Source organism: Myxocyprinus asiaticus, chromosome 9 (assembly GCF_019703515.2).
Source record: "Myxocyprinus asiaticus isolate MX2 ecotype Aquarium Trade chromosome 9, UBuf_Myxa_2, whole genome shotgun sequence".
Taxonomy (NCBI): Eukaryota; Metazoa; Chordata; class Actinopteri; order Cypriniformes; family Catostomidae; genus Myxocyprinus; species Myxocyprinus asiaticus.
The window spans coordinates 43,427,124-43,454,972 of NC_059352.1; the positions used below are offsets into that span (position 1 = coordinate 43,427,124).

General features: G+C 45.9%; 1 protein-coding gene across 1 annotated transcript in view; it reads right to left on the reverse strand.

The window, feature by feature from the left end:
• Window positions 1-27,849, reverse strand: part of LOC127446490 (unconventional myosin-X-like) — a 137,675-nt gene that overhangs the window by 46,983 nt on the left and 62,843 nt on the right. Inside the window, exons 4-22 of the mRNA XM_051707456.1 lie at window positions 24,507-24,694; window positions 22,700-22,834; window positions 16,477-16,601; window positions 9,601-9,614; window positions 9,284-9,368; window positions 9,038-9,144; window positions 8,805-8,934; window positions 8,490-8,608; window positions 8,205-8,351; window positions 7,407-7,507; window positions 7,108-7,174; window positions 6,826-6,918; window positions 6,643-6,711; window positions 6,436-6,518; window positions 6,117-6,225; window positions 5,788-5,868; window positions 5,487-5,611; window positions 5,275-5,404; window positions 5,016-5,122 (exon numbers count right to left, since the gene is read on the reverse strand). Coding sequence (XP_051563416.1) covers window positions 5,016-5,122; window positions 5,275-5,404; window positions 5,487-5,611; window positions 5,788-5,868; window positions 6,117-6,225; window positions 6,436-6,518; window positions 6,643-6,711; window positions 6,826-6,918; window positions 7,108-7,174; window positions 7,407-7,507; window positions 8,205-8,351; window positions 8,490-8,608; window positions 8,805-8,934; window positions 9,038-9,144; window positions 9,284-9,368; window positions 9,601-9,614; window positions 16,477-16,601; window positions 22,700-22,834; window positions 24,507-24,694 — 2,015 coding nt within the window. The remainder of the gene's footprint in view (window positions 1-5,015; window positions 5,123-5,274; window positions 5,405-5,486; window positions 5,612-5,787; window positions 5,869-6,116; window positions 6,226-6,435; window positions 6,519-6,642; window positions 6,712-6,825; window positions 6,919-7,107; window positions 7,175-7,406; window positions 7,508-8,204; window positions 8,352-8,489; window positions 8,609-8,804; window positions 8,935-9,037; window positions 9,145-9,283; window positions 9,369-9,600; window positions 9,615-16,476; window positions 16,602-22,699; window positions 22,835-24,506; window positions 24,695-27,849) is intronic.

The following is a 27,849-nucleotide window of genomic DNA, read 5'->3' on the forward strand; positions in this document are numbered from 1 at the left end:
AGGTCTTCCTGTCGGGAAGAACACCACGTAGCGAACAGATGCCACTTAAAGGCATACAGGCGCCTCATAGAGGGGTCCCTAGCCTGAGTGATCGTGTCTACCACCGCGGGGGGGGCTGTCGCGAGGAGCGTGAGGTCCGAGAACCACATCTGGATGGGCTAGTAGGGTGCTACCAGGACGACCTGTTTCTCGTCCTCCCTGACCTTGCACAGAGTCTGTGCAAGTAGGCTCACTGGGGGAAACGCATATTTGTGTAGGCCAGGAGGCCAGCTGTGTGCCAGCGCATCTATGCCGAGAGGTTCCTCGGTCAGGGCGTACCAGAGCGGGCAGTGGGAGGATTCTTGGGAGGCAAACAGGTCTACCTGTGCCTGTCCGACTCGACTCCAAATCAGCTGGACCACCTGAGGGTAACCTGCCGTGACAGCGCGTCCGCTGCAGTGTTGAGGTTGCCTGGGATGTGAGTGGCTCGCAGCGACTTGAAGTGCTGCTGACTCCAGAGGAGGAGATGGTGGGCGAGTTGTGACATACAACGAGAGTGCAGACCACCTTTGATATATGCTACCGTTGCCGTGTTGTCTGTCTGAACTAACACGTGCTTGCCCTGGATCAACGGCCGGAACCTCCGCAGGGCGAGCAGAATTGCCAGCAACTCGAGGCAGTTGATGTGCCAATGCAGCCGCGGGCCTGTCCATAAGCCGGCGGCTGCGTGCCCATTGCAAACAGCACTCCAGCCCATTTTGGAGGCGTCTGTCATGACCACAACACGCCTGGAGACCTGCTCTAGGGGAACACCTGCCCATAGAAACAAGAGGTCGGTCCAAGGGCTGAAGAGACGGTGACAGACCGGCGTGATGGCCACGTGATGTGTCCTGCGGTGCCATGCCCATCTCAGGACTTGAGTCTGAAGCCAGTGCTGAAGCGGTCTCATATGCATCAACCCGAGCGGGGTGGCCACCGCTGAGGATGCCATATGCCCCAGGAGCCTCTGAAAGAGTTTCAGTGGAACCGCTGTTTTCTGTTTGAACGCCTTCACCGACTGAGTGTGCTCGTTCGTGAGGCGCGAATGAGTCCAACTCCAAACCGAGAAAAGAGATGCTCTGAACCGCAAGCACCTTATCCACTGGTGGAATTGCCGTACAGCCCCTGGCCGCCCCGCTATCGAGGGTAGTGAGGGCAGGGGAACTGAGAAATCGGACCGGGCAGTAAAAGGTGCCTCCCACGATTTTCAGGGGAGAGCGGAGGGTTCCACTCTAGCCTGACGCTCGCGGCCGCCCAGGAAAGCATGTCCGTCATCTCTGTATCAGCCTGTGACTGGGCAATCGTCCCCGAAGGTGGGAGCCCAACTGAGGCTTCTGTGTCCGACTGGACAAGCCCGCTCTCTGATGCTGCGCTCGAGAGCTCATCAGCTTTGCAGGCTCCAAACAAGAGGTCAAACTCGCCGTGACATGAGCCGGCGGACTCATCCGGAAGCCCGATTGGGGCAGACGAGCGTGCTGGGGAATGGGAGGTCCACGGGGGGATACCCGGTGGAGGCGGTCCCATTGGGTTCCCCAAATCGCCCCCAGTGCTAGCCGCGCTGGCCTCAAACCCGTAGGTAGAAGGACTGAGGCGGAGAGCCTCAGTTTCTTATGAAAGCAAACAGCGACCGCAACGTTGTCATGGTCATGTTCTTGCAGTGAGAACATGAACCATCCACGAACGCTGCCTCCATGTGGGTCGCGCCCGGACACAAAAGACAGCGATCATGACCGTCTGAAGTTGAGAGTTAATGACCGCAACCAGGAATAACACACAATCGGAAAGGCATCTTTAAAAAGACGCGTCTTTAAAAAGACGTTCCGTGTGTGCCGCTCTTTTAGAGAAATATACTCTTTCAGGAAAATATACTCTCTTTTTTCTGCCGAAGCGCCCAGGGGCGTTCTCTGCAGCGCACCAGTGCAGAGGAGGAAGAAGCCGCTGAAATGCGCCGTCAGATCCAGCAGAGGTGAATGAACATTCGTGAGAATTCAGCTCAGTGAGCATGACCGTTCGGCTCCGAAGAGAAAATCTGAATGAGTGGTTGCATACCAGCTCCTTTTATACCCGTATGAGTGGCATGCAAATACCACTCGCCAATTTTCATTGGCCTTTTATCAAAGACCAGAGGTGTCTCAGGCTCCCAAGAGTGACCCCCAGTGTCACTACATCGACACAACGTCGAGTGAGTGACAGATAGGGAACTAATCGCTAATTAAAACTTTATTAACTTTAAAAAAATCACTTCCTGTAAACACTGAATGCCTCACGTCGCTGTCGTGTGACGTCATCATGTTGGCATGTTCACCCGAGAATTCAGAAGTTCCAATCTGTTTACCACAGATGAACGTACTTCACGCGAGAGTTAGGTCAATTCAAACAGCTACAGAGAGCTGGCGGAAGCGCCGATTTAAAGTTAAAAACATTTTAATTAGCGATTTGTTTTTCACACAAACGTATCAATTCACTTCAGAAGACATTACTTAACTGACTGGAGTCATGTGGATTACTTTGATGCTGCCAAAATATGCTTTTTGGATCGTCAACAGTTGGTGTCCATTCACTTGCATTGGATGAAGTTAAAAATATGGGATACTTTCCTAAAAATCTTAAATCCTGTTCTGATGAAGAAAGAAGGTCATATATATCTTGGATGGCCTGAGGGTGAGTAAATTATCAGCAAATTTTCATTTTTGGGTGAACTATTCCTTTAACTACAAAACATTATGCGATTAATCACGATTAAACATTTTAATCAACTGATAGCACAATTTTTTTCACTTTAGCTATTAAATAAGATTATATCCTGGGGGATACACACATTTGATAGATTGTGAATAGGGACGGACGGTTAGTGAGTAGGCCTTATTTCTGTGGAAAAACATTGAAAAGCGGGTCCCTGCAAATCCACCGGTAAAGTGACTGTAAAGATACAAACTGTAAAATGTAAAATAAAAGAAATATTCTTAAGTCCAGGGGTTTCTCAACGGATAAATGGGATGACCTTGTGTCTTACTTTAAAAAGCAATGGATAATTTTATAAAAAACAAATTTGACATGTTTTGGTCAATTTGGAAAGCTTTAGGTCTTCTTGGAAATCCTTAATGGTGACTCTTTTATAGACATAGTAGGTAATAAAAATGTATAGATAATTAAAGAGGGTAATATCCTTTTAGTATATGGAGCTGTATTTAAATTGTATTTATTTATTTACTACATCTGATCTCTATTACAGTGCATCCGGAAAGTATTCACAGTGCTTCACTTTTTCCACATTTTGTTATGTTACAGCCTTATTCCAAAATGAATTAAATTCATTATTTTCCTCAAAATTTTACAAACAATACCCCATAATGACAACGTAAAAGAAGTTTGTTTGAAATCTTTGCAAATTAATTAAAAATAAAAAACGAAGAAAAAAAAATCACATGTACATAAGTATTCACAGCTTTTGCTCAATACTTTGTTGAAGCACCTTTGGCACCAATTACAGCCTCAAGTCTTTTTGAGTATGATGCTACAAGTTTGGCACACCTATTTTGGGGCAGTTTCTCCCATTCTTCTTTGCAGGACCTCTCAAGCTCCATCAGGTTGGATGGGGAGCGTCGGTGCACAGCCATTTTCAAATCTCTCCAGAGATGTTCCATCAGGTTAAAGTCTGGGCTCCGGCTGGGCCACTCAAGGACATTCACAGAGTTGTCCCATAGCCACTCCTTTGTTATCTTGGCTGTGTGCTTAGGGTCGTTGTCCTGTTGGAAGATGAACCTTCGCCTCAGTCTGAGGTCCAGAGCGCTCTGGAGCAGGTTTTCATCATGGATGTCTCTGTACATTGCTGCATTCATCTTTCCCTCGTTCCTGATTAGTCTCCCAGTTCCTGCCGCTGAAAAACATCCCCACAGCATGATGCTGCCACCACCATTCTTCACTGTAGGGATGGTATTGGCCAGGTGATGAGCGGTGCCTGGTTTCCTCCAGACATGATGCCTTGCCATTCAGGCCAAAGAGTTCAATCTTTGTTTCATCAGACCAGAGAATTTTGTTTCTCATGGTCTGAGAGTCCTTCAGGTGCCTTTTGGCAAACTCCAGGCGGGCTGTCATGTGCCTTTTACTGAGGAGTGGCTTCCGTCTGGCCACTCTACCATACAGGCCTGATTGGTGGAGTGCTGCAGAGACGGTTGTTCTTCTGGAAGGTTCTCCTCTCTCCACAGAGAAACGCTGGAGCTCTGTCAGAGTGACCATCGGGTTCTTGGTCACCTCCCTGACTAAGGCCCTTCTCCCCCGATCGCTCAGTTTGGCCAGGCGGCCAGCTCTAGGAAGAGTCCTGGTGGTTCCAAACTTCTTCCATTTACGGATGATGGAGGCCACTGTGCTCATTGGGACCTTCAATGCTGCAGACATTTTTCTGTACCCTTCCCCAGATCTGTGCCTCAATACAATCCTTTCTCAGAGGTCTACAGACAATTCCTTGGACTTCATGGCTTGGTTTGTGCTCTGACATGCACTGTTAACTGTGGGACCTTATATAGACAGGTGTGTGCCTTTCCAAATCATGTCCAATCAACTGAATTTACCACAGGTGGACTCCAATCAAGTTGTAGAAACATCTCAAGGATGATCAGTGGGATGCACTTGAGCTCAATTTGAGTGTCATGGCAAAGGCTGTGAATACTTATGTACATGTGATTTATTTATTTTTTTCGTTTTTTATTTTTAATACATTTGCAAAGATTTCAAACAAACTTCTTTCACATTGTCATTATGGGGTATTGTTTGTAGAATTTTGAGGAAAATAATGAATTTAATCCATTTTGGAATAAGGCTGTAACATAACAAAATGTGGAAAAAGTGAAGCGCTGTGAATACTTTCCGGATGCACTGTATGTTTGAGAAATATGTTTGACATCACTGGAAACCTGAGCAAATGATACATTTAATATAAGTGCTGCAAATGAATCAACTTCCAAGTAATTCTGTACAAAAGCCAAGAAATGCACACACACCTTGCTATATATCTCAGAAGATAGGCTCGTATGATCATTCCAGCTTTGCTTCGGACATCATCTCGCTCCTTCTCCAGTTTCTGTTCGAGAGGCTCCTTTAGAAACACCTAGAGGTGAAAGGTTATCATAGGTCAGTGCCATCAGACATAACACATGCATGTGTGCCTACCTTTAATACCTCAAACAGTGAAAAGAGAGCCAATAGAGGAAGAGAGGGAAGAGACATAAGGACAGTTATCAAAAAAAAAAGGTCACTCACCTTGGTCTTTCCAAGCTGCCACTCCTTCTTGGTGTGGTCATAGATGGTCAGTAGATCTGTGCTCTTCTTCTTTTCATCTCCATTTGAAGCCATGGCCACCTTTTCTTTATCCTTCAAGATAATCTTATATCTGATGTACACACAAAATACAATAAATGCCTCCTGAAAAACATGAGTCCACAAAAACTCATGCAACTGTGTGTAGCATTTACCTGCTAAAGAAGTCTTTAAATGTGCGTCGGACAGGGAATCCAGCTCTGCGGATCTTCACTGTCTCTAACATACCAGAGTAACGCAACTGATTCAGAACAACTTCTGGGTCAAACTTGTTGGGATTCTATAACAGAGAAAAAAAAAAAAAAAATAGGTGAAAGGCATTTATAAACCTGTGTGAGGAAGAAGATGCCATTATTTAATTTAAACAAGCATTGAGTGGTTTTGAAAGAGCACAGAAATCTAATTGATGATGTCATCACATCTTGCATTCTCATTGGTTCATTAGATGGCTCTCACCTTGTCCATGTTTGGTTTAATGCAACGCACAAAGAAGGGGTTGGACACACTGAGAGTGGCCATTAGCGAATGAAGAGAGTCCTGAGTAACAGGAGAGACACAACCAATTAAATGTCTTAAATCATTGAGAAATCTGAAGTTATTATTTTGGAAATTAATGGTCAGGACAGAACACAGCTTTGTTGTCTGAGAATTTAGTCCCAATACAAATAAAAAATTATTAATTTTGAATTTATGAATTGATCCTGGTGCTTGAAAAATTCTGTATTATTCTGTAGTCTTGGTGTACTACTTGAATTAAAAGTCTTGTGAAGGGAGTTGTAACTCACTCTGAACTGAGAGCTGACAGTGGGCTTTTTTCTCGCTGTGCCCATCTTCAGAGTCTCCTCATTATTCCTGCTGCTCACTTGCTCAAACAGGTCGTAGATGAAATCCAGTCTGCACACAAACACACACACGCGCACACACACACACACACACACACACACACACACACACACACATACACACATACACGCACACAATAACTCACAGGTTAACTGAGAATGCAATGTGAGTGTGTGTGGGAAGGGGAGGGGGGCGGGTGCAATGTACACAAAAGTATAAAAGCCTCAGTATGTTGTGTTTGTGTAAGTGTCTATGTCTTACCTACTATCCTTTAGCATGTTCAGGATATCATCTCTAAATGTGTCTCTGTTCTTTTCTAAAATCCCTCTCACATCATATAAAACCTACAAAGAGACAAAAGATAAAGATAAAAAGGTGAACTAGAAAAATAAGAGGGAGGGATGGATGGATGGATGGATGTAGCAGTTGTCAAGCCACCAAAAAATACACAAACACACATTCACCTACCTCTCCAGCATAGTGTTTTATACCAAACTGATGGTCCGCCAGTCTGGGTTTCACATAGTAGGGATTGGTCTATGGAGAAATGAAAATATATTTGTTTTAATAGAGCAAATTTATGTTATCATGCTAAAAGCACTGGTGAACGACTGGGTCAAATGTATTATGTAAGATGAGGATTTAACTCACAGAGTGTCTGCTGTGTAGTTTTTCTAGTAGGGTGAAATCAGTTCCTTTGGGAAATCGGCTCTCCTCGTTAACCAGAGCTAACATGCCCAGTTTCTGCACAAACACATCATAAAATAAAACATGTTAACCAATACATATCTGAGACAAGTGGAATAACCAAACTGAACTTTGAACGAATGAATGAAGGTATTAGTGACTGAGACAAACAAAAACAATCTAAAAGAATATGGTCAGGATAAATAAAACTGAAAAGTTGCCTAATGATGACCATGATTTGTTTACCTTCTCTATCAGATCCAGACATTCTGCATTGTCCATCCAGTCAATGGCTTCCCAGTGAATGGCTTCCCTGTAAGAAACAGTCCATCAGTTTTGCACAGTTTATTAAAGCTTAACAAAAACATTTTCAAAGGTTTAAATTAGCTTTACAGCTGATTTTGAAATGTTTTAGGACATAAAAGATACAATAATTTGTAAGAATAGATGTATTAGCAGCCTGAATTAGGTTATAACATGTTAATAATCATGTTATAGCATGCAACCATCATTTAAAATTGCTATAACATGTTATCAGACTTTACCTGTTGTACTCCAGTTGTTCTAGAGAGAAAATGTGCTTGTTGAAATATTCTTGCAGTTTCTCATTGGCATAATTAATGTTGAACTGCTCAAAACGGTTCACCTTCAGAACACACAGTCTTTGGGTTAGATTTCAATAAAAATTGTGTGTGTGTCTATGACCCTGTTTACACCTGGTATTAAGTTGCATTTCGGGTGATCGATCAAATGTGATCAACGCTAAATATAGGTCTAAACGGGGTCTAAAATGTTTTGTGATCGGATCATAGAAACCACATACAAATGTGGTCACATCGTATTTGAGGTGTAAATGCTAATCCATCCTGTATGCGTACCAGCAGTGTTAAAACAAGAGTTTAAACTTGGGGACATTTTGGGAGTGTCTTTAAAAGGAAATAAACATCCGATCGCAAATTTTCCACTAAAATAATGGATAATTCTGCTAGACATGTTGCGTTTGTGCTTAGATTAAATTTTATCCACATCTGTGAGAAACACACCTGCCATTTTTTGCACTTTCTTTGTCTTTTCTGACTTTGTTGTACTTTAATATCATGCAGAAACACACTGACATAGTGACTGATGTATGTTGTCATGAAACAGAGAATCTACCATCCAAATCTGAACACAAGTGGTCATAGGAGATGCATTTATTGACCAGGAGTAAACAGCGATGTGTCTCGCCTGACCACATGTGATCAGATCAACCGAGACGCATCTTAATACCAGGACTATACGGGGTCTATATGTGTAAATATGCATGTGATTTGTGTGGTGTATGTAGTGGAGGGGCCTCACACCTCAAAGTTCTCAAAGCCAAAGATGTCGAGGATTCCAATGGATTTGAAGTTGTCTTTGCCCTTTATCTTCTGATTAATTCTCATGATGATCCACGAGAAACACTGAGAGTATAGCGCCATGGCAACTGAATCCCGGGAATCTATCGCCTGCCAATCAGAATTAAGAAAAGCAAACAGGATTGATCAGGAGCAGACTATAAGAAGATTTTTTCTATGTGTCTTCTTACGTGTCACTATTTGATACAGTGGGCATAAGCAGAAATATGTGAAATTATGGGTTTGTACCTGTTCCACTGTGAGTGGTGAGCAGATCTCCTCTCCTCTGAGGATCATGGAACGCTGGGTCAGAACCTCAGACAGCTGGAAACAGTCCAGACCCAGCAACTCACTCACATTAGTTACAACTGCGGGAAATGTAGAAAGAGAGATTTATTAATACACACATTAGTGTTTGTAAAATTCCACAGTATTGTGTTCCTGTAGCTCAAATTCTAGAGCATGGATTGCAACATCAAGGTTACGGGTTCGATTCCCAGGGAGGAAACTGAGTAATAAAATGGGACAAATGCATAATTTTAAATGATGAATGACATTTCTCACCCTGTTTGGTGGTGATCTGTGCTCCACCTGCTGTCATGAACTCCACATTACCAAGCTGCAGAACTCCAGACAACAGTTTGAACATATCTGTGATCTCCTCCTCTGTGAACTCCATGACTTTCAGAGCCTCCTACAGAGAGGGAGAGAGACTGAATCATTATGCAATTCTTTATTTTGTTTTTTGACCAGCTCAATAATATGTTTCATCAGATAAACGTAAAACACTTTTGTACCATAACATTGTCGAAAAGCTGCTTGTCATCAAGACAGTGGTCCTTTACACAGCCTGACTGACTCAGGTAGTGAAATGACTCAGGGGGGTCTGCCAGAAAATATGTCTCTAAAAAAAAAGACAGAGGTCAAATACTTAGGTAGGCTATGACTACTCATTTTTTTGTGTTGATACATGGAGGAGTGCATGACACATCTTGAGTGTGTGTGAATGTATGTGTGTTTATGAGTATTGTGCATTCGTTCACCATCTTGACTTTTGTTGGCCCCGGCCAGCAAAGCGTAAAAGATGTGGTAGTTTCTCTCCCCTGGGTTCTGCCTTACCACCCGATTCTGGAACAGATCAGACCATAGATGCTGAGTGAGCGAGAATCTCACTTTGGCAAGCACTGTTCTTACACAAAATGGCAGTGTAATTCTTCCTTTGACAAACTATTCGGTGCCAAAATATATTAACAGAACAATGGCCTTTTCTACACTATGTACAGTTTCATATTGTCAACAAAAATAAGATGAGATGATCTCTGATAGACGGGTGAGCCATGCAGCAGATTGCAAGGTTTACCTTTTCAAGTAAATCTGGAAGAAAAATATTAAGGAAAATGCAGACACATGAGACAGTAGGTTGTAATATCTTACACTGTTATTCCTTTTGTTGTTTTGACCCAAATTAATTAAGTACAGTATACATAAATCCTAGCATCCATTACCTTAATTACGTAGTTAGGTTTACATGATTTTAATGATGATTTTAATCATTTGTCTCATTCTACTAGAATTTTTGAGTTCAATCAATTTATCTGAGCTTGTTTTAGTACATTCTCATTGAATCAATTTGTATACTTAAGTTAAATGAACAAGCCTTTGCACCAAATCAACTCAAAAACGTCCTGGTTACTTTCGTAATCTCTGTTCCCTGATGGAGGGAACAAGACTTTGTGTCGATGTAGTGACACTAGGGGTCACTCTTGAGAGCCCTAAACACCTCTGATCTTTGCAAAAAGGCCAATGGGAATTGGAGAGTGGAATTTGCATGCCACTCCCCTGGACATACGGGTATAAAAGGAGCTGGTATGCAACCACTCATTCAAGTTTTGTGCTGAGGAGCCGAGACAAGGTCCAAGCCATTTCAGTGGGTAGTTCAGCGTTGTGGCAAGAGGGACACAACATCTCGTTCCCTCCATCAGGGAACGGAGGTTACGAAAGTAACCAGGAAGTTCCCTATCTGTCACTCACTCGACGTTGTGTCGATGTAGTGACACTAGCGATCCCTATACAAAACACCACAACTAGCTGAACTGTGTTACATGGACTGGCGGTGCGAGACGGGCAGACCGCTGTGTGCCTCGTAGCCAGCGCACCAGGCCATCACGTAACCTCCCCCGACGCTCATAAGAACAAGTCGGCTGCCCAAAAAAATAGTGACAGGCAAGCCCATTGTGGCCTCTTTTCTCTCCAAAAAGAGTGGAATTTGTTTACCGACTGGGGCCATAAGTGTCTACATCGGTGGGGGGGTGTCCCTCCCAAGGGGAAGACACCGCGGAGACCACACCCCGCCACACCCCGGGGGGTGGGGGTGGGGGGGGTATTTTGAGTGGAAATATGTCACATGGTCTTACTGAGTCTTGTCGGAAGTATGTCATGTGGAGAAGTCCCATGGTAGGTCCTACCCGAGAGGGGAGGAACTCTACAAACACGGCGACTGGGGGCAGAGGAACCACTGCCCAAGGAAGATGCAGTTTACCAACAGGGAAACAATTTAGCGGCACATATACATCACATGGGGCCACCTATGGGGAACCAGCACATGTGGAGCACCTACCCCAGTACAGGACTTAGTTAGCACATGTACTGGGCCGGCAGTGAGTTTCTCCGCGAACTCGTCTGCCACAAGGCTAAGGAGGAAAGTCATCCAGGGATCACCACTTTGTGAACACTACTGGGAGTCAACAGCGCACATCTTCACCTCAAAGGAGGGAAAGGCGCTATGCGCAAGCGGTACACCCAGCCAGCTGTCCCGGAACTTACCTGTTCATACCTGACAAAACACGGGACAAAACCGGCTCAACCTGGAGATTGTAGAACCTCACAAAGGTGTTGGGTGTTGCCCAGCCCACTGCTCTGCAGATGTCTGCTAGAGAGGCGCCACTGGTCAGGGCCCAGGAGGCCGCCACACTCCTGGTAGAATGGGCTCGTAGCCCCGTGGGGGGCGGCACGTGCTGGGCGTGATATGCCATCACGATGGCGTCAATGACCCAGTGGGCAATCCTCTGTTTGGAGACAGCGCTTCCTTTCCGCTGTCCGCCAAAGCAGACAAAGAGCTGCTCGGAGCTTCTAAAGCTCTGCGTGCAATCCAAATAGATGCGTAAAGCGCACACCGGACACAGCAACGCCAAGGCTGGGTCTGCCTCCTCCTGGGGCAGCGCTTGCAGGTTCACCACCTGATCCCTAAATGGGGTCATGGGAACCTTGGGCACATAGCCCGGTCGGGGTCTCAGGATCACGTGAGTGTATCCGGGACTGAACTCCAGGCACGTTTCGCTGACAGAGAATGCCTGCAGGTCCCCTACCCTCTTGATGGAAGTGAGCGCAGTCAGGAGGGCAGTCTTCAGAGAGAGTGCCTTTAGCTTGGCTGACTCCAACGGCTCGAAGGGAGCTCCCCGTAGTCCCGAAGGACTACAGAGTGATCCCATGAGGGAATGAGGCACGTCTGGGGTGGTTCAACCTCCTAGCGCCTCTCAGGAACCTGATGATCAAGTCGTGCTTCCCCAAATACTTACCATCCACTGCATCGTGATGTGCCGAAATAGCGGCTACATACACCTTCAAGGTGGAGGGTGACAGCCGCCCCTCCAAGCCCTCCTGCAGGAAGGAAAGCACTGATCTGACTGCGCATCTCTGGGGGTCTTCGCATCGGGAAGAACACCACTTAGCGAACAGACACCACTTCAAGGCATATAGGTGCCTCGTAGAGGGAGCCCTAGCCTGAGTGATTGTGTATACCACCGCGGGTGGTAGGCCACTTAGGTCTTCCACTTTCCATCCAGGGGCCAGACATGGAGGTTCCAGAGGTCTGGTCGTGGGTGCCAGATGGTGCCCTGTCCCTGAGAAAGAAGGTCCTTCCTCAGGGGAATTCACCGGGGGGTGGGGCTGTCGAGAGGAGCGTGAGGTCAGAACCACGTCTGGGTGGGCCAGAAGGGTGCTACCACGACGACCTGCTCCTCGTCCTCCCTGACCTTGCACAGGGTCTGTGCAAGTAGGCTCACTGGGGGAAATGCATATTTGCATTGTCCAGGGGGCCAGCTGTGTGCCAGTGCGTCTATACCAAGGGGTACCTTGGTCAAGGCGTACCAAAGTGGGCAGTGGGAGGATTCCCGGGAAGCAAACAGGTCTACCTGTGCTCGACTGAATCAACTCCAAATCAGCTGGACCACCTGGGGGTGGAGTCTCCACTCTCCCCTGAAGGTAACCTGTCGTGACAGCGCGTCCGCTGCGGTGTTGCTGTCGCCCGGGATGTGAGTGGCTCATAGCAACTTGATGTGCTGCTGACTCCAGAGGAGGAGACGGCGGGTGATGCAACGCGAGCGTAAGCCGCCTTGGTGGTTGATGTATGCCACCATTGCCATGTTGTCTGTCCGAACCAACACATACTTGCCCTGGATCAATGGCCGAAGCCTCCGCAGGGTGAGCAGTACTGCCAACAACTCGAGGCAGTTGATATGCCAACATAGCCGCGGGCCAGTCCAGGAGCCGGCGGCTGTGTGCCCGTTGCATACGGCGTCCCAGCCCGTCTTGGAGGTGTCTGTCGTAACCACGATGCACCTGGAGACCTGCTCTAGGGGAACTCCTGCCCATAGAAATGCTAGGTCATTCCAGGGGCTGAAGAGGTGGCGACAGATCGGTGTGATGACCACACGATGTGTCCTGCGGCGCCATGCCCATCTCGGGACCCGAGTCTGAAGCCAGTGCTGAAGCGGTCTCATATGCATCAACCTGATGCCATATGCCCCAGGAGCCTCTGAAAGAGTTTCAGTGGAACCACTATCTTCCTCCTGAACGCCTTCAGACAGCTCAGCACCGACTGTGCACGCTCGTTCGTGAGGTGCACCGTCATCGAGACTGAGTCCAACTCCAAACCGAGAAAAGAGATGCTCTGAACCGGGGAAAGCTTGCTCTTTTCCCAGTTGACCTGAAGCCCCAGCCGGCTGAGGTGCCTGAGCACCAGGTCTCTGTGTGCACACAGTTACTCTCGAGAGTGAGCTACGATCAGCCAGTCATCGAGGTAGTTGAGTATGCAAATGCCCACTTCCCTTAGCGGGGCAAGGGCTGCCTCTGCGACCTTCATGAAGAAGCGAGGGGACAAGGACAGGCCGAAGGGGAGGACCTTGTACTGGTACGCCCAGCCCTCGAAAGCAAACCGCAGGAAGGGTCTGTTTCGAGGTAAAACCGAGATGTGGAAGTACACGTCCTTCAGGTCTACCGCCGTGAACCAATCTTGATGCCGGATGCTTGCTAGAATGCGTTTTGCATCTTGAGTCCGGTTCAGTACTCGCAGGTCCAAGCCCAGCCGAAGTCTCCGTGTCGGACTGAACGAGCCCACTCTCCGATGCTGTGCTCGAGAGCTCATAATCTTCCCGGGCCCCGATAAGAGGTCAAACTCGCCGTGAGACGAGCTGGCGGTCTCATCCGAGAGACCGACCGGGGCAAGCGAGCGTGCTGGGTAATGGGAGGTCGGTGGGGGGATACCCGGCGTAGGTGCTCCCAATGAGGTCCCCAAATCGCCCCCAGTGCTAATCAGCACGGCCTCATACCCGTAGGTAGAAGGACCGAGACAGGGAGCCGCTGGGGTGGCATGCTTTCTTATGAATACAAGCCGTGACTGCAACGTTGCCATTGTCATGTTCTCTCCGCGTGGGCAGCGCCCAGACACGTAAGACCGTCAGAAGCTGAGAGATAACGACTGCAACCAGGAATAACACACAAACGGAAAGGCATCTTTAAAAAGATGTTCCGTGTGTGCCGCTCTTTTAGAATGAAAATATACTCTTTTTAGAATATACTCTTTTTGTTATTCTGCCGAAGCGCCCAGGGGCATTCTCTGCACTCCACGGGTGCAGAGGGGGAGAAGCCGCTGAAATGTGCCGTAAAATCCAGCAGATGAGGTGAATGAACTCGCGGATGAATTCAGCTTCAATGAATATAACCGCTCGGCTCCGAAGAGAAAATCTAAATGAGTGGTTGCATACCAGCTCCTTTTATACCCATATGTCTGGGGGAGTGGCATGCAAATTCCACTCGCCAATTCACACTGGCCTTTTTTCAAAGATCAGAGGTGTTTAGGGCTCCCAACAGTGACCCCTAGTGTCACTACATCGACACAACGTCGAGTGAGTGACAGATAGGGAACGTATGTTATATCAATTTAAATCTGCATTATTTATCGCAAAATCTTCGATACTGAGAAATGGAAATTACTTTGAATCTAAACACATGTTAGACAAACAATATCACCCTAAATGTTGTCCCAACTGGCTTAACAAATTTGTTTTAACTAACTATTTTATATTGATCAATGTTGCTGATTTGTCAGTATGAATATATTTTTATTGTTAGTATGAATATATTTTTATTGTTAGTGTTATAGGCTTATTGTTTGCTGTTTGCAGACTTTATTTGTGCTGTTTTTGTTGTTGTTGTTGTTTCTCATCACTGTTAGTTAATAGTTGTGTAATGATGTTCAGAGCTTATCTTTTTACTTTATGTTTGTTAATTGTCACCATTACTGAGGTGTGTGTGTCAAGTGTTGAGGTCTATGTGCCTCCCTCACTAGTTACCATGTGCTGTTTTTGCTTTGCAATTTGTTAATGCCTTAAAAGGCAAAGATTGTACTATGTACTTTGCATAAAGTAAGCAGATAAAGTGCAAGAGTGTTTAAAAAACACACAAAGTTAAATGATTTATATTTATATTATTTGAACAAAACAGGTGAAGTCTACATTACTTAAATCAAACGGTTTTTCAATAGTTTTACATGTTTAATTTGTTTGTATTTTATATCAATAACTTGAGTCAAAGCAAAGAAAACACAACTAAGTTAAGTTGGGTCAACCCAACTTTTTTACCACAGAAAAATTAACTCCACCCTGCTATACTGTCTCAACTAATGTTCATAGAAGAAAAAATACTAAAGTGTTGTTCTGATTGGTTACTGTGGTTGCTATGCAATTTTTATTGGTCAAGAGGGACTGAGCAACATTTTATCATTTAATGATTTTAAAGTTTAATCCAATGCACAGTGATTTACTGGATGAATGATTCAAATACACTGTAAACCCGAATAAGTTAGCAGAACTCAATTTTTTCTAAGTTAATAAATTACAAGTTTAAGTAAGCAAAACTGTCAGATTTTGATTTTGTACTACTCATGCGTGTTGATTTTTTTCTTAACTTGAAATATTGAATAAGCTAACTCATGCATTTTAATGGTACTTAACTTTAAATGTAACTCTTTGCCTGAACTTAAAAGCACCATGTAGGCTCAACTTAAATATATCAAGTATATCAACCTAGCTAGAACAAGCTAATACAGTGAATGTTAGCATACTGAATGCATGCTAACAGGATAAACAATGCTTTGATTGGCATAGCAACTGCTCAACAAGTACTGTATATCAATATATTGTAGAATGATATAATATTGTACCCGTACTCAATCTAATCTCAAGCTCCACTACTAACCTTAATGGTAACCCCCCAAAACTTTAACATTACAGAAACTCTTCCAAACAGCACAACAAAACACTGAACATTAACAAGTATCTCCCTTCACATTCATCTTGCACAAAGACACATTATGTAACACTTAATTTTAACATTTATTCTCCCCGTCGAGTGCCATGTAAAGCATGCTGGGAAATAAAAATCCCCTTCCCAGTTTCAGGTAAATTTAAGTTCCTGTAAATTTAAAGAGACAAGTTCATTAAACTCAAAACAATAAACAATTCAGGTTACTTAAAAGGTGTAAGTTTTGTGAACTCAAAAGAAAGAGAAAATTCTAAATACTCATCAAGGTTAATTTATTTGAACTCATTTGTAATATTAACTTTTTCCCTACTCAAAACAATTAATTAGTTAGGGTTTACAGTGTACACTAAAACTGCTTATTCAGTGACACTGAATAGATTATAAAACTACACAGAAAAAAAAAAGCTAACCAACTAAACCATCTAAACTAACTAGTTTAATTCAAGTCAAAAATGTTATTTAACATCACTAAATCAACCTGAATACATTAGGTTACACCAACAAAACAAATTTGAAGATTTCAATCAGGTAGAAAAAGCTCAAGGTAACAACTGCAGGTTACCAATTTTTACAGTATACAGTGGTCTCACTCATAAACAATAAGTGAGCAAATGTTTGTGTACAATGGGAAGGATACAGTCGATGATGCATCCTCCCTGGATGTTTCCACTTTGAGAGAAATGAAGCTGGATGAATTTCCCAAAGCGACTGGAGTTGTTGTTATAGACTGTTTTGGCATTTCCAAATGCCTCCATGATGGGGCTGCACAAGAGAGAGAAAAATGTAAAGATGTGATTTTCTGTGTATGTAAGTGTGTACATGTATGTGGGTTGGAGAATGTGGATGAATCACAAATGAGTTCCCTATCTGTCACTCACTCGACGTTGTGTCGATGTAGTGACACTAGGGGTCACTCTTGGGAGCCCGAGACGCCAATGAAAATTGGCGAGTGGTATTTGCATGCCACCCCCCCAGACATACGGGTATAAAAGTTGCTGGTATGCAACCACTCATTCAGATTTTCTCTTCGGAGCCGAACTGTCATGCTCATTGAGCTGAATACTACTGTTCATTCACCTCTGCTGGATCTGACAGCGCATTTCAGCGGCTTCTCCCTCCTCTGCACTGGTGCACTGCAGAGAACGCCCCTAGGCGCTTCGGCAGAAAAACTAGAGAGTATATTTTCTGAAAGAGCTTTTTTCCCCTCTAAAAGAGTATATATTTCTCTAAAAGAGCGCACATACGGAACGTCTTTTTATAGATGCCTTTCCGATTGTGTGTTATTCCTGGTTGCGGTCGTAATCTCTCAACTTCGGATGGTCATGATCGCTGTCTTTCGTGTCTGGGCGCGACCCACACGGAGTGCAGTGTTTGTGAATGGTTCATGTTCTCACTGCGAGAACATGACCATGGCAACGTTGCGGTCGCGGCTTGCTTGCTTTCATACCTACGGATATGAGGCCAGTGCGGCTAGCACTGTGGGCGATTTGGGGACCACAATGGGATCATCTCCGCCGGGTATCCCCCCACGGACCTCCCATTCCCCAGCACGCTCGTCTGCCCCAGTCAGGCTTCCGGATGAGTTCGCCGGCTCGTCTCACGGCAAGTCTGGCTTCTTGTTCAGAGCCCGCAAAGATGATGAGCTCTTGAGCGCAGCATCGGAGAGCGGGCTTGTCCAGTCGGATGCAGAAGCCTCAGCTGGGCTTCCCCCTTTGGGGACGATCGCCCAGTCACAGGCCAATGCCGAAATGATGGACATGCTTTCCCGGGCGGCCGCGAGCGTCGGGATAGAGTGGAACCCTCCGCTCTCCCCTGAACCCTCGTGGCTTGATGATTGGTTTCTGGGCTCGTGGCGCCGCTCAGAGCAGCCACGCCCCGCTCCAGTGCCATTCTTCCCGGAAGTGCATGAGGAGCTGACAAAGTCGTGGGAGGCACCTTTTACTGCCCGTCCCCGACGGCTAAAGCCTACAGTGCTGCTGGACAAGCTGCCTCTGCCCTGCACGCCATGGCTCTCCTGCAGGTCCACCAAGCCAAGGCGCTGAAAGAACTGCACGAGGGTAGTTCCGCCCCAGATTTGATGCAGGAACTGCGCACGGTGACCGACCTCGCTCTACGGGTGACGAAGGTCACGGCGCGGTCTCTCGGGCAGACGATGGCCACACTAGTGGTCCAGGAGCGCCACCTTTGGCTCAACCTGGTCGAGATGGGCGAGGCCGACAAGACACGGTTCCTTGCTGCCCCCATTTCCCAGGCAGGCCTATTCGGCGACACCGTCGAGGACTTTGCCCAGCAAATCTCGACAGTGAAGCAGCAGACGGAGGCAATCCGGCACATCCTGCCCTGGCGCGGCTCAAGATCCCACACCCCGTCTGCTCGTCGCCAAGGGCGTCCCCCTGCGGTGACTGCACTGGCTCCGCAGCAGCCCGCCCCTTCGGCCCAGCCCCTGCGTGGAGCCCACCGCAGGAAGCCGACGCCACCCGTCTCACAGCCGGTGCCGAAGAACCCACAGAGGTCCTCGAAGCACCCCTGAGACGGGTGACCAAGGGACGAGGGAACCCAATCACGTGGAGCTGGTTAGAAGACCACTCCATCCCCCGGTGGAGGGCCGGGTGGAAAATCTTTTGTTGCTTTTTTGTTTGATTTCGCCACACGCCCAAGTGGCCGCAGTACCCAACAGTTCAGCAAAAGAGCGGCTTCCTTCCTCTCTGGGTCACATACCCGGTGTGTACGGTTGTCACCACGACTACAGTCCACAGGCTTTTTCTTGCAGGATTGGCGCTCCAGCGGTGGCCTTTCCGCCCCTGAGCGCACAGTTGTGGCACACAGCCGCCCCCGATGTGGCAGTCTCTACGGGTTACGAGGACAGGCCTCTTCCTCCCCCGTCCCAGGCTGTTCCGGGGGTGGTCACAAGGAGCCAGGTAAGTGCTTTGATGTCCCTAGACTCAGCACAGCCACGACGTGCTGTGGCACCTCGCGCTCCGCCCCGCTGCGAGGCCCCACCTGCCAGTACATCCGACGATGTTGTCCCCTTGGTTCCCCTCGCGCAGAATTTGGAAGCGTGGCTCGCGTTTTCCAATCCGTCGCGATGGCTGATCCGGACCGTCCAACTCGGCTACGCGATTCAGTTCGCCAGGTGCCTGCCCAGGTTAAGCGGTATTCACTTCACCCTAGTCAAGGGTGAAAACGCTGCCACCCTGCGCGCGGAGATCGCTACCCTCCTACGGAAGGACGCGATAGAACCTGTACCTCCAGCCGAGATGAAGAAAGGGTTTTACAGCCCCTACTTCATCGTACCAAAAAAAGGCGGTGGGTTGCGGCCAATCTTGGACCTGCGAGTACTGAACCGGGCTTTACACAGACTCCCCTTCAAGATGGTGACGCAAAAACGCATTCTGGCGAGCATCCGGCATCAAAATTGGTTCGCGGCGGTAGTCTTGATCCTTCCTCGACACAGACCCTTCCTGTGGTTCGCGTTCGAGGGTCAGGCGTATCAGTACAAAGTCCTCCCTTTCGGCCTGTCCCTGTCTCCTCACATCTTTACGAAGATTGCAGAGGCTGCCCTTGGCCCGTTAAGGGAGGTGGGCATTCGCATTCTCAACTATCTCGACGACTGGCTAATCCTAGCTCACTCTCGAGACATGTTGTGCGCACACAGGGACCTGGTGCTCTCACACCTCAGCTGACTAGGGCTTCGGGTCAACTGGGAAAAGAGCAAGCTCCTCCCGGTTCAGAGCATCTCTTTTCTCGGATTGGAGTTGGACTCAGTCTCCTTGATGGCGCACCTTACGAACGAGCGCGCCCAGTCGGTGCTGGCCTGTTTGAAGGCGTTCAAACAGGGAACAGCGGTTCCACTGAAACTTTTTCAGAGGCTCCTGGGGCATATGGCATCCTCGGCGGTGGCCACCCCACTCGGGTTGATGCATATGAGGCCGCTTCAGCACTGGCTCCAGACTCAAGTCCCGGGATGGGCATGGCGCCACGGGACACATCGCATGGCCATCACGTCGGTCTGTCACTGTCTTTTCAGCCCTTGGACCGACCTCTCATTTCTACGAGCAGGTGTTCCACTAGAACTGGTCTCCAGGCACGTCGTGGTCATGACAAATGCCTCCAAAACGGGCTGGGGCGCTGTTTGCAACGGTCACGCAGCCACCGGCCTCTGGACGGGCCCGCGACTGCACTGGCACATCAACTGCCTCGAGTTGTTGGTAATTCTGCTCGCCCTGCGGAGGTTCCGGCCGTTGATCCAGGGCAAGCACGTGTTAGTTCAGACAGACAGCATGGCAACGGTAGCATATGTCAACTGCCAAGGCGGTCTGCGCTCTCGTCACAACTCGCCCGCCGTCTCCTCCTCTGGAGTCAGCAGCACTTCAAGTCGCTGCGAACCACTCACATCCCGGGCAACCTCAACACTACAGCGGACGCGCTGTCACGGCAGGCTACCCTCAGGGGAGATTGGAGACTCCACCCTCAGGTGGTCCAGCTGATTTGGAGTCGATTCAGATGGGCACAGGTGGACCTGTTTGCCTCCCAAGAATCCTCCAACTGCCTGCTCTGGTACACCCTCACCGAGGCTCCCCTCGGCATAGACGCACTGACACACAGCTGGCCCCCTGGCCTACGCAAGTATGCGTTCCCCCACTGTATGCGTTCCCCCACTGTGCAAGGTCAGGGAGGACGAGGAGCAGGTCGTCCTGGTAGCACCCTTCCGGCCCACCCAGACGTGGTTCTCGGACCTCACGCTCCTCGCGACAGCTCCCCCCTGGCGAATTCCCCTGAGGAAGGACCTTCTTTCTCAGGGACGGGGCACCCTCTGGCACCCGCGCCCAGACCTCTGGAATCTCCATGTCTGGCCCCTGGAATGGACGCGGAAGACCTACACAATCACTCTGGCTAGGGCCCCCTCTACGAGGCGCCTGTATGCCTTTAAGTGGCGTCTGTTCGCTAAGTGGTGTTCTTCCCGACGCGAAGACCCCCAGAGATGCACAGTCGGATCAGTGCTTTCCTTCCTGCAGGAGAGGCTGGAAGGGAGGCTGTCCCCTTCCACCTTGAAGGTGTACGTTGCCACCATAGCAGCACACCATGACGCAGTCGACGGTAAGTCCTTAGGGAAGCACGACCTGATCATCAGGTTCCAAAGAGGCGCCAGGAGGCTGAATCCCTCCAGACCATGCCTCGTTGCCTCATGGGATCTCTCCATAGTTCTTCAGGGTCTACAGAGAGCCCCCTTTGAGCCTTTGCAGTCAGCCGAGCTTAAGGCATTCTCCTTGAAGACTGCCATCCTGACTGCGCTCACTTCCATCAAGAGGGTAGGTGACCTGCAAGCGTTCTCTGTCAGCGAAACGTGCCTGGAGTTCGGTCCGGGTTACTCTCATGTGATCCTGAGACCCCGACCGGGCTATGTGCCCAAGGTTCCCACCATCCCTTTTAGGGACCAGGTGGTGAACCTGCAAGCGCTGCCCCAGGAGGAGACAGACCCAGCCCTGTCATTTCTGTGTCCGATGCGTGCTTTATGCATCTATTTGGATCACACGCAGAGCTTTAGAATCTCTGAGCAGCTCTTTGTCTGCTTTGGTGCACAGTGGAAAGGAAGCGCTGTCTCCAAGCAGAGGATCGCCCACTGATCGCCCAGAACATGCTGCCCCTGGTAGGGCTACGAGCCCATTCTACCAGAGGTGTAGCGGCTTCCTGGGCCCTGGCCAGAGGTGCCTCTCTAACAGACATTTGCAGAGCAGCATGCTGGGCAACACCCAACACCTTTGCAAGGTTCTACAACCTCTGGGTGGAACCGGTTTCATCCCAGGTAGTGGCAAGCAACACAAGCGGATAAGCCCGGGATAGCTGGCCGGGTGTATCACTTGCACATAGCGCCTTCCACCTCCCTTGGAGCTGAAGACGTGCGCCATTAATTCCCAGTAGTGTTCACAAACTTTGTTCCCTGGTTGACTTCCTCCGAGCCCTGTGGCAGTCGAGTCTTCGGAGAGACTCGCTGCCGACCCAGTACACATGCTAATTAAGAGCCCTGTTCTGGGGTAGGTGCTCCGCATGTGGCGGTTCCCTGTAAGGCTAACCCCATGCGATATATATCTTCCGCTAGTTCGTTTCCCTGTTGGCAAACTGCGTCTTCCTTGGGCAGAGCCCCTCTGCCCCAGTCTCCATGTTTGTAATAACTCCTCCCCCATTGGGCAGGATCTACCTTGAAGACTCTCCACATGGTTGGAAAGACAATGTGACGTATTCTTCCACTTAAATATCCCCCCCTCTCTTTGGGCGAGGTGTGGTCTCCGCTGTGTCTTCCCCTTGGGAGGGACACCCCCCGACTAGACCTGGCGGCCCAGTCAGATAATCCCCCTTCTTTTTTAAGGAGTGGAAAAAAGAAGGGGAAAAGAGGCCACGACTGGGTTAAGCCTGTCTCTATCTTTTGGGTAGTCAACTTGTCCCCAAAAAGGGCCGTTCGACACTCATAACTATGTTGGGGGAGGTTACGTGGCGACCTGGTGTGCTGGCTATGAGGCACACAGTTGTCTGCCCACCACACACCGCCAGTTCACGTAACACAGTTCAGCCAGTTGTGGCATGTCGTATAGGGACCCCTAGTGTCACTACATTGACACAACATTGAGTGAATCAACCTGAATACATTAGGTTACCCAAACAAAACTAATTGTAAGGATTAGATCAAGTAGAAATAGGTCTCACTTGTCTGATTTGTGTCTACTTTTATTTATCCTAAGGAATTTTAGGAAAAACTTCTGAGGCAAAGTTGATGCTCAAATGAATCATAACTGAGAACTACATTAAGTCTACTCAGCTATTATATGAGCAACCTCTGTGCAATGAAGTTTTCTTCTGGCATTTACCTGCTCTGTACGATGGCTTGCTCCACACGTGTACTCTTCTCTGCAGGTGCTGTCCCGGCAGAGTTCTGGCTCATGACGGACAGGAACTGCAGCAGTAGTTTGGTGCTTTCTGTTTTCCCAGCTCCACTTTCACCACTGTTACACACATACACAGTACACACACATGTTTACTCCATAAAGCTATCCATACTTACTATAAACTAACCCTAACGGAAAACTTTCAATTTAATTTAACTGAAAAATTACATTTTTGTATGGATCGTTTTTCCAAATTAGGACATCCCAAAATGACCCCAAAGAGAGGTTTTGTCTGATTGTGGTCTGAGTTTGTCCCCTAATTATAGCCAAGCACACACATACACACACACACACACACACACACACACACACACACACACACATGTTTAAATGTTCTTCGTCTGACATTTCTGTTATTTAACTTGTGTGTGTATAATCAATTTGCAATGCTGTGAAAGCTGATAGCAGTTTGTGGCAAAAAGTCTAAGCCAGCATTTTGGTTCAAAACAAATGAGATGAGGAAACTGAGATCATATCTAACAATGGATTCTCTTCAGTTATCAGTCAGTATGGCTAAAAGCATTTCAAACCTACAAATGCTTTAAAACTAGATAAAACAGATTCTGAGACACAAAACAATGCTAGCTTTGTCTAGAAAAAGTGACAAAGAGATATCTCTTGAAAACACAAGGGCAAATGCTTGATATATTTATTTATTCATGGTCTATTTGTTTATGCTTGATGTCCACTTCCATATTATCAGACACGCTTTTGTTCTTTTATAAAATAAGTCTATGGAAGTCTTGTGTTTTGATAGTTTTAAATTTAATTAAATTATCCAAATATATGTTAAAACATTGTTATCCATTCATAATAGTGACATAAAGTAGCCACATAGGACACATGCTGTATAATTTTTTCCAAATCTTGAGAAGTGCATGCTGTTGATTAAACTATGTGCCAGCCCTCATTCTCAAATGAATATGTATAACATGTATTAGGACACCATTTACTCCAAGTTAAATAAATGTGCATAACCTCCTTATTGATTAAGATCATAGTAGAATCTATAAAGAGCTCACCTAAACAGTTCACCACAGTGAGTATGTTGTAAAAACAGTTATGTTTGCTAACACTAAAGTTATCAGGAGTAATCACGATCAAATGAGCTTTTCAATTTTCAGTTGACTGTGATAAGCATTTGCCTTGATTCCTAGATTCACTGTTTAATCTTACAATTTCTTAAAAAGACAAAAGTTGATAAAAACTCAATTTATTTCAATATTATGAGCATATTGTACTGAAAATCGCTCTAGATCAAGAGCAATATCCTATCAATATGTCATTCCCAAATTAAGATGCTAAATCTTTCAGAGAATTATCATGACTGAAATGAGGAAAAAATTGTAATGTGCACATTTACATTATTGCTGCAAAATACTTTATTAATCCTAATCAACTTGCAACATTTTGACCATTAGGTCTTCATCAGGTTGAACCTTGATCAGGTTTAATTGTCGAAACATCGCAAGTTGATTCCGATTAATAAACACTGATTCCAATTATTAAAGTAGTTTGTAGCAATAATAACACTGTGTGGATACTTTTCCTTTGTGTTTTGTATTGTGTCTTAAACCCTTGTCCAATATGGGTTGATAATAATCCTCTTTTTTTTCAATTTGTTTGTTTCAATTAAATTTAAACATACAGATTTCATCTTTGTAACAAGGCACTATCAGGTCAGGAAGTCCACATTCAAGGAATTTAGAGTTTGGAGGGGTTACATTACCTGATCAATACACATTGACTGTCATGTCTCTTCCATAAGCAGCGGTAACACTCATTGGCAACCGCAAAGATATGTGGCGGCAGCTCGCCCAAATGATGCTGACTGTACAGCTCCACTGCCGAGAGATCATACAGCCCTGTGATCTGCTTATAAGGGTTCACAGCCGCCAGAATAGAACCTATGTTAGTCTGTGAGAAAGAGAAAAAGAGACAAAGAGAGAACGTGGAGAAGAAGCACAAAAATTTGTATAAAACATTAGATACAGAAAGACATCTAATTGGGGACATACCATAGACTTCTATTGCTTTTATATAAAGCTAATTTGAATTACTATAGACTAACCCTAATCCACATTCCACAATTTAACTCTAACCATTTTTACATTCTAAAACAAAAATATATTTTCTTATAAATTGTTTTTGCAAACAAGAATGTCCCCAAATGTCCCCAAAGGCAGGTTCTGTGAGATTTAGCTCACTTGCGGAGACATACACAATCACAAGCATGGTATTTTAAAGCACAGGCCTTTTTGAGAAAATCTCTGATAAGGGAAATGTAATAATCAGCATGTGATTAGGCAATATCTTTTAAAATCAGTGGCTGGTTGTTTCGGGGTCAGTGGGCCACAAGAGGATTCTGGGTGATGTTTGTCCTTATCTATGAGTACCGTGACATCACAAATCCATCCTAATCCACCCTAGTCAATTAAAATTGATTGCATCAGCAGATACTAATATTATTCATGTGTTTAGGTGTAGTTGTGTGGTTGTATGTCCTTTTCATATATCAAGGGCTAACAACACAAATACTGGCCACCAGCAGCAGTAATATGATTTACTGATCTTAGCAACAGCACAGTGATGAGATTATATAGAGACCTTTCTGGAAGCCTGGTGAGGCACCATCACAACCAGACATATTCCACTATAACCAGTGAGGGCAGGTATTAATTCATCTATGACAGGCTTAACATAATCACTGATGGAACAGGAGAGATTTACCGCCTATACTGTAATTGTTTACCAGGTACAAAATCATAAACTTTTCTAAAGAGTAAAACAAAGTATTGAGAAAGTATAGATGAATATATTGTGGAAAATAACCTCTCTAAAAAGTGTGTCAATGGTTTTATTTCCTTTTTTAATTTTCCCACTACAGCCCCAAGAGAAACGTTAGAGAGGACATCAATTCTCATTCAGGTCGGCTGTGTTTCTGTCTCCCAGATAAACACTGCTATCAGCCGTCAATCCCAGACACTGGCAGTGGGAAAGGTAAATTACAGATTATTATATACAGTACTTCTTAGAGTGAGATAATGGATCATACAATGAAATGGGTTTGGATTGCTTAAAAGGAAAGAGTTCACCCAAAAATTAAAATTCTGTCATAATTTACTTAGTCGTTCCAAACCTGTATAACTTTCTTTCTTATGCGAAACACAAAAGGACCATTGTTTTGTGTGAACTGCATTTTTTTAAATGTATTTTTAAATAACTTAATAGGAAAAAAAATAATAATAATTGCATCACGTCATTGACACATACAGTATGTGGCCCATATTCCAAGTCTTCTGAAGGCAATACGATAGGTTTTGTTGAGAAACAATTTAGAATTTAAGTCTTTCTTGTGTGTGAAAATCTGAAGTTGCTAATTCATGAGCGCAATGAGAAAAGCTCATCCACAGTGGCACGTGTGTTAACGCAAGAACTTGTTTTTATCGCTAATCAACGCAAGTGGAACAACTTAATCTCCAGAGCAGCTAAACAATATGACGGGCTGACAGACATTTTGCTTAAAACAAATACTGCACTTGGAGAAGTCTAATATCACTTTGTTCTGGGTCAGTTAAAACACACATACTATGGGTTTAAAAGTGTCTGACAAATCTAGCAAAGTCGTTTATTGAAAAAACAGTGTCTAAAGATACTGAAAATAGTCAGTATTATATTTTTTGACCCAGTTGATCCTTTTGAATCCTTTCCTCTTTCTATGGATTTGAAAAGGTAGAGGTTGAATGTTTGTACCATAATACAGACAGTGAGTCATACCCGTCCCTCCAGGCTAAAACTCTAAACCAGCAGTTTGGGATGTATGGCTCTGTTTGAACCACTGAGGTTATAGCCATCTGCCCTAACCACCCTATCACGTGACCCATATACAGTTGAAGTCAGAAGTTTACATACACTTAGTTTGAAGTCATTAAAACAAATTTTTTAACCACCCCACAGATTTCATATTAACAAACTTTAGTTTTGGCAAATCTACTTTGTGCATGACACGAGTAATTTTTCCAACAATTGTTTACAGACAGATTGTTTCACTTTTAATTGACTATATCACAATTCCAGTGGGTCTGAAGTTTACATACACTAAGTTAACCGTGCGTTTAAGCAGCTTGGAAAATTCCAGAAAATTATGTCAAGCCTTTAGGCAATTAGCCAATTAGCTTCTGATACGCTAATTGGCTAATTGGAGTCAATTGGAAGAGTACCTGTGGATGTATTTTAAGGCCTACCTTCAAACTCAGTGCCTCTTTGCTTGACATCATGCGAAAATCAAAAGAAATCAGCCAAGACCTCAGAAAAAAATTGTGGCCCTCCACAAGTCTGATTAATCCTTGGGAGCAATTTCCAAACGGCTGAAGGTACCACGTTCATCTGTACAAACAATAGTACGCAAGTATAAAAACCATGGGACCACGCAGCCATCATACCGCTCAGGAAGGAGACGCATTCTGTCTCCTAGAGATGAATGTATTTTGGTGCGAATCAATCCCAGAACAACAGCAAAGGACCTTGTGAAGATGCTGGAGGAAACAGGTAGACAAGTATCTATATCCACAGTAAAATGAGTCCTATATCGACATAACCTGAACGGCTGCTCAGCATGGAAGAAGCCAGTGCTCTAAAACTGCCATAAAAAAAGCCAGACTACAGTTTGCAAGTGCACATGGGGACAAAGATCTTACTTTTTGAAGTAAATGTCCTCTGGTCTGATGAAACGTTAATTGAACTGTTTGGCCATAATGACCATTGTTATGTTTGGAGGAAAGAGGGTGAGGCTTGCAAGCCGAAGAACACCATCCCAACCGTGAAGCATGGGGGTGGCAGCATCATGTTGTGGGGGTGATTTGCTGCAGGAGGCACTGGTGCACTTCACAAAATAGATGGCATCAAGATGAAGGGAAATTATGTGGATATACTGAAGCAACATCTCAAGACATCAGCCAGGAAGTTAAAGCTCGGTCGCAAACGGGTCTTCCAAATGGACAATGACACCAAGCATACCTCCAAAGTTGTGGCAAAATGGCTTAAGGACAGCAAAGTCAAGGTATTGGAGTTGC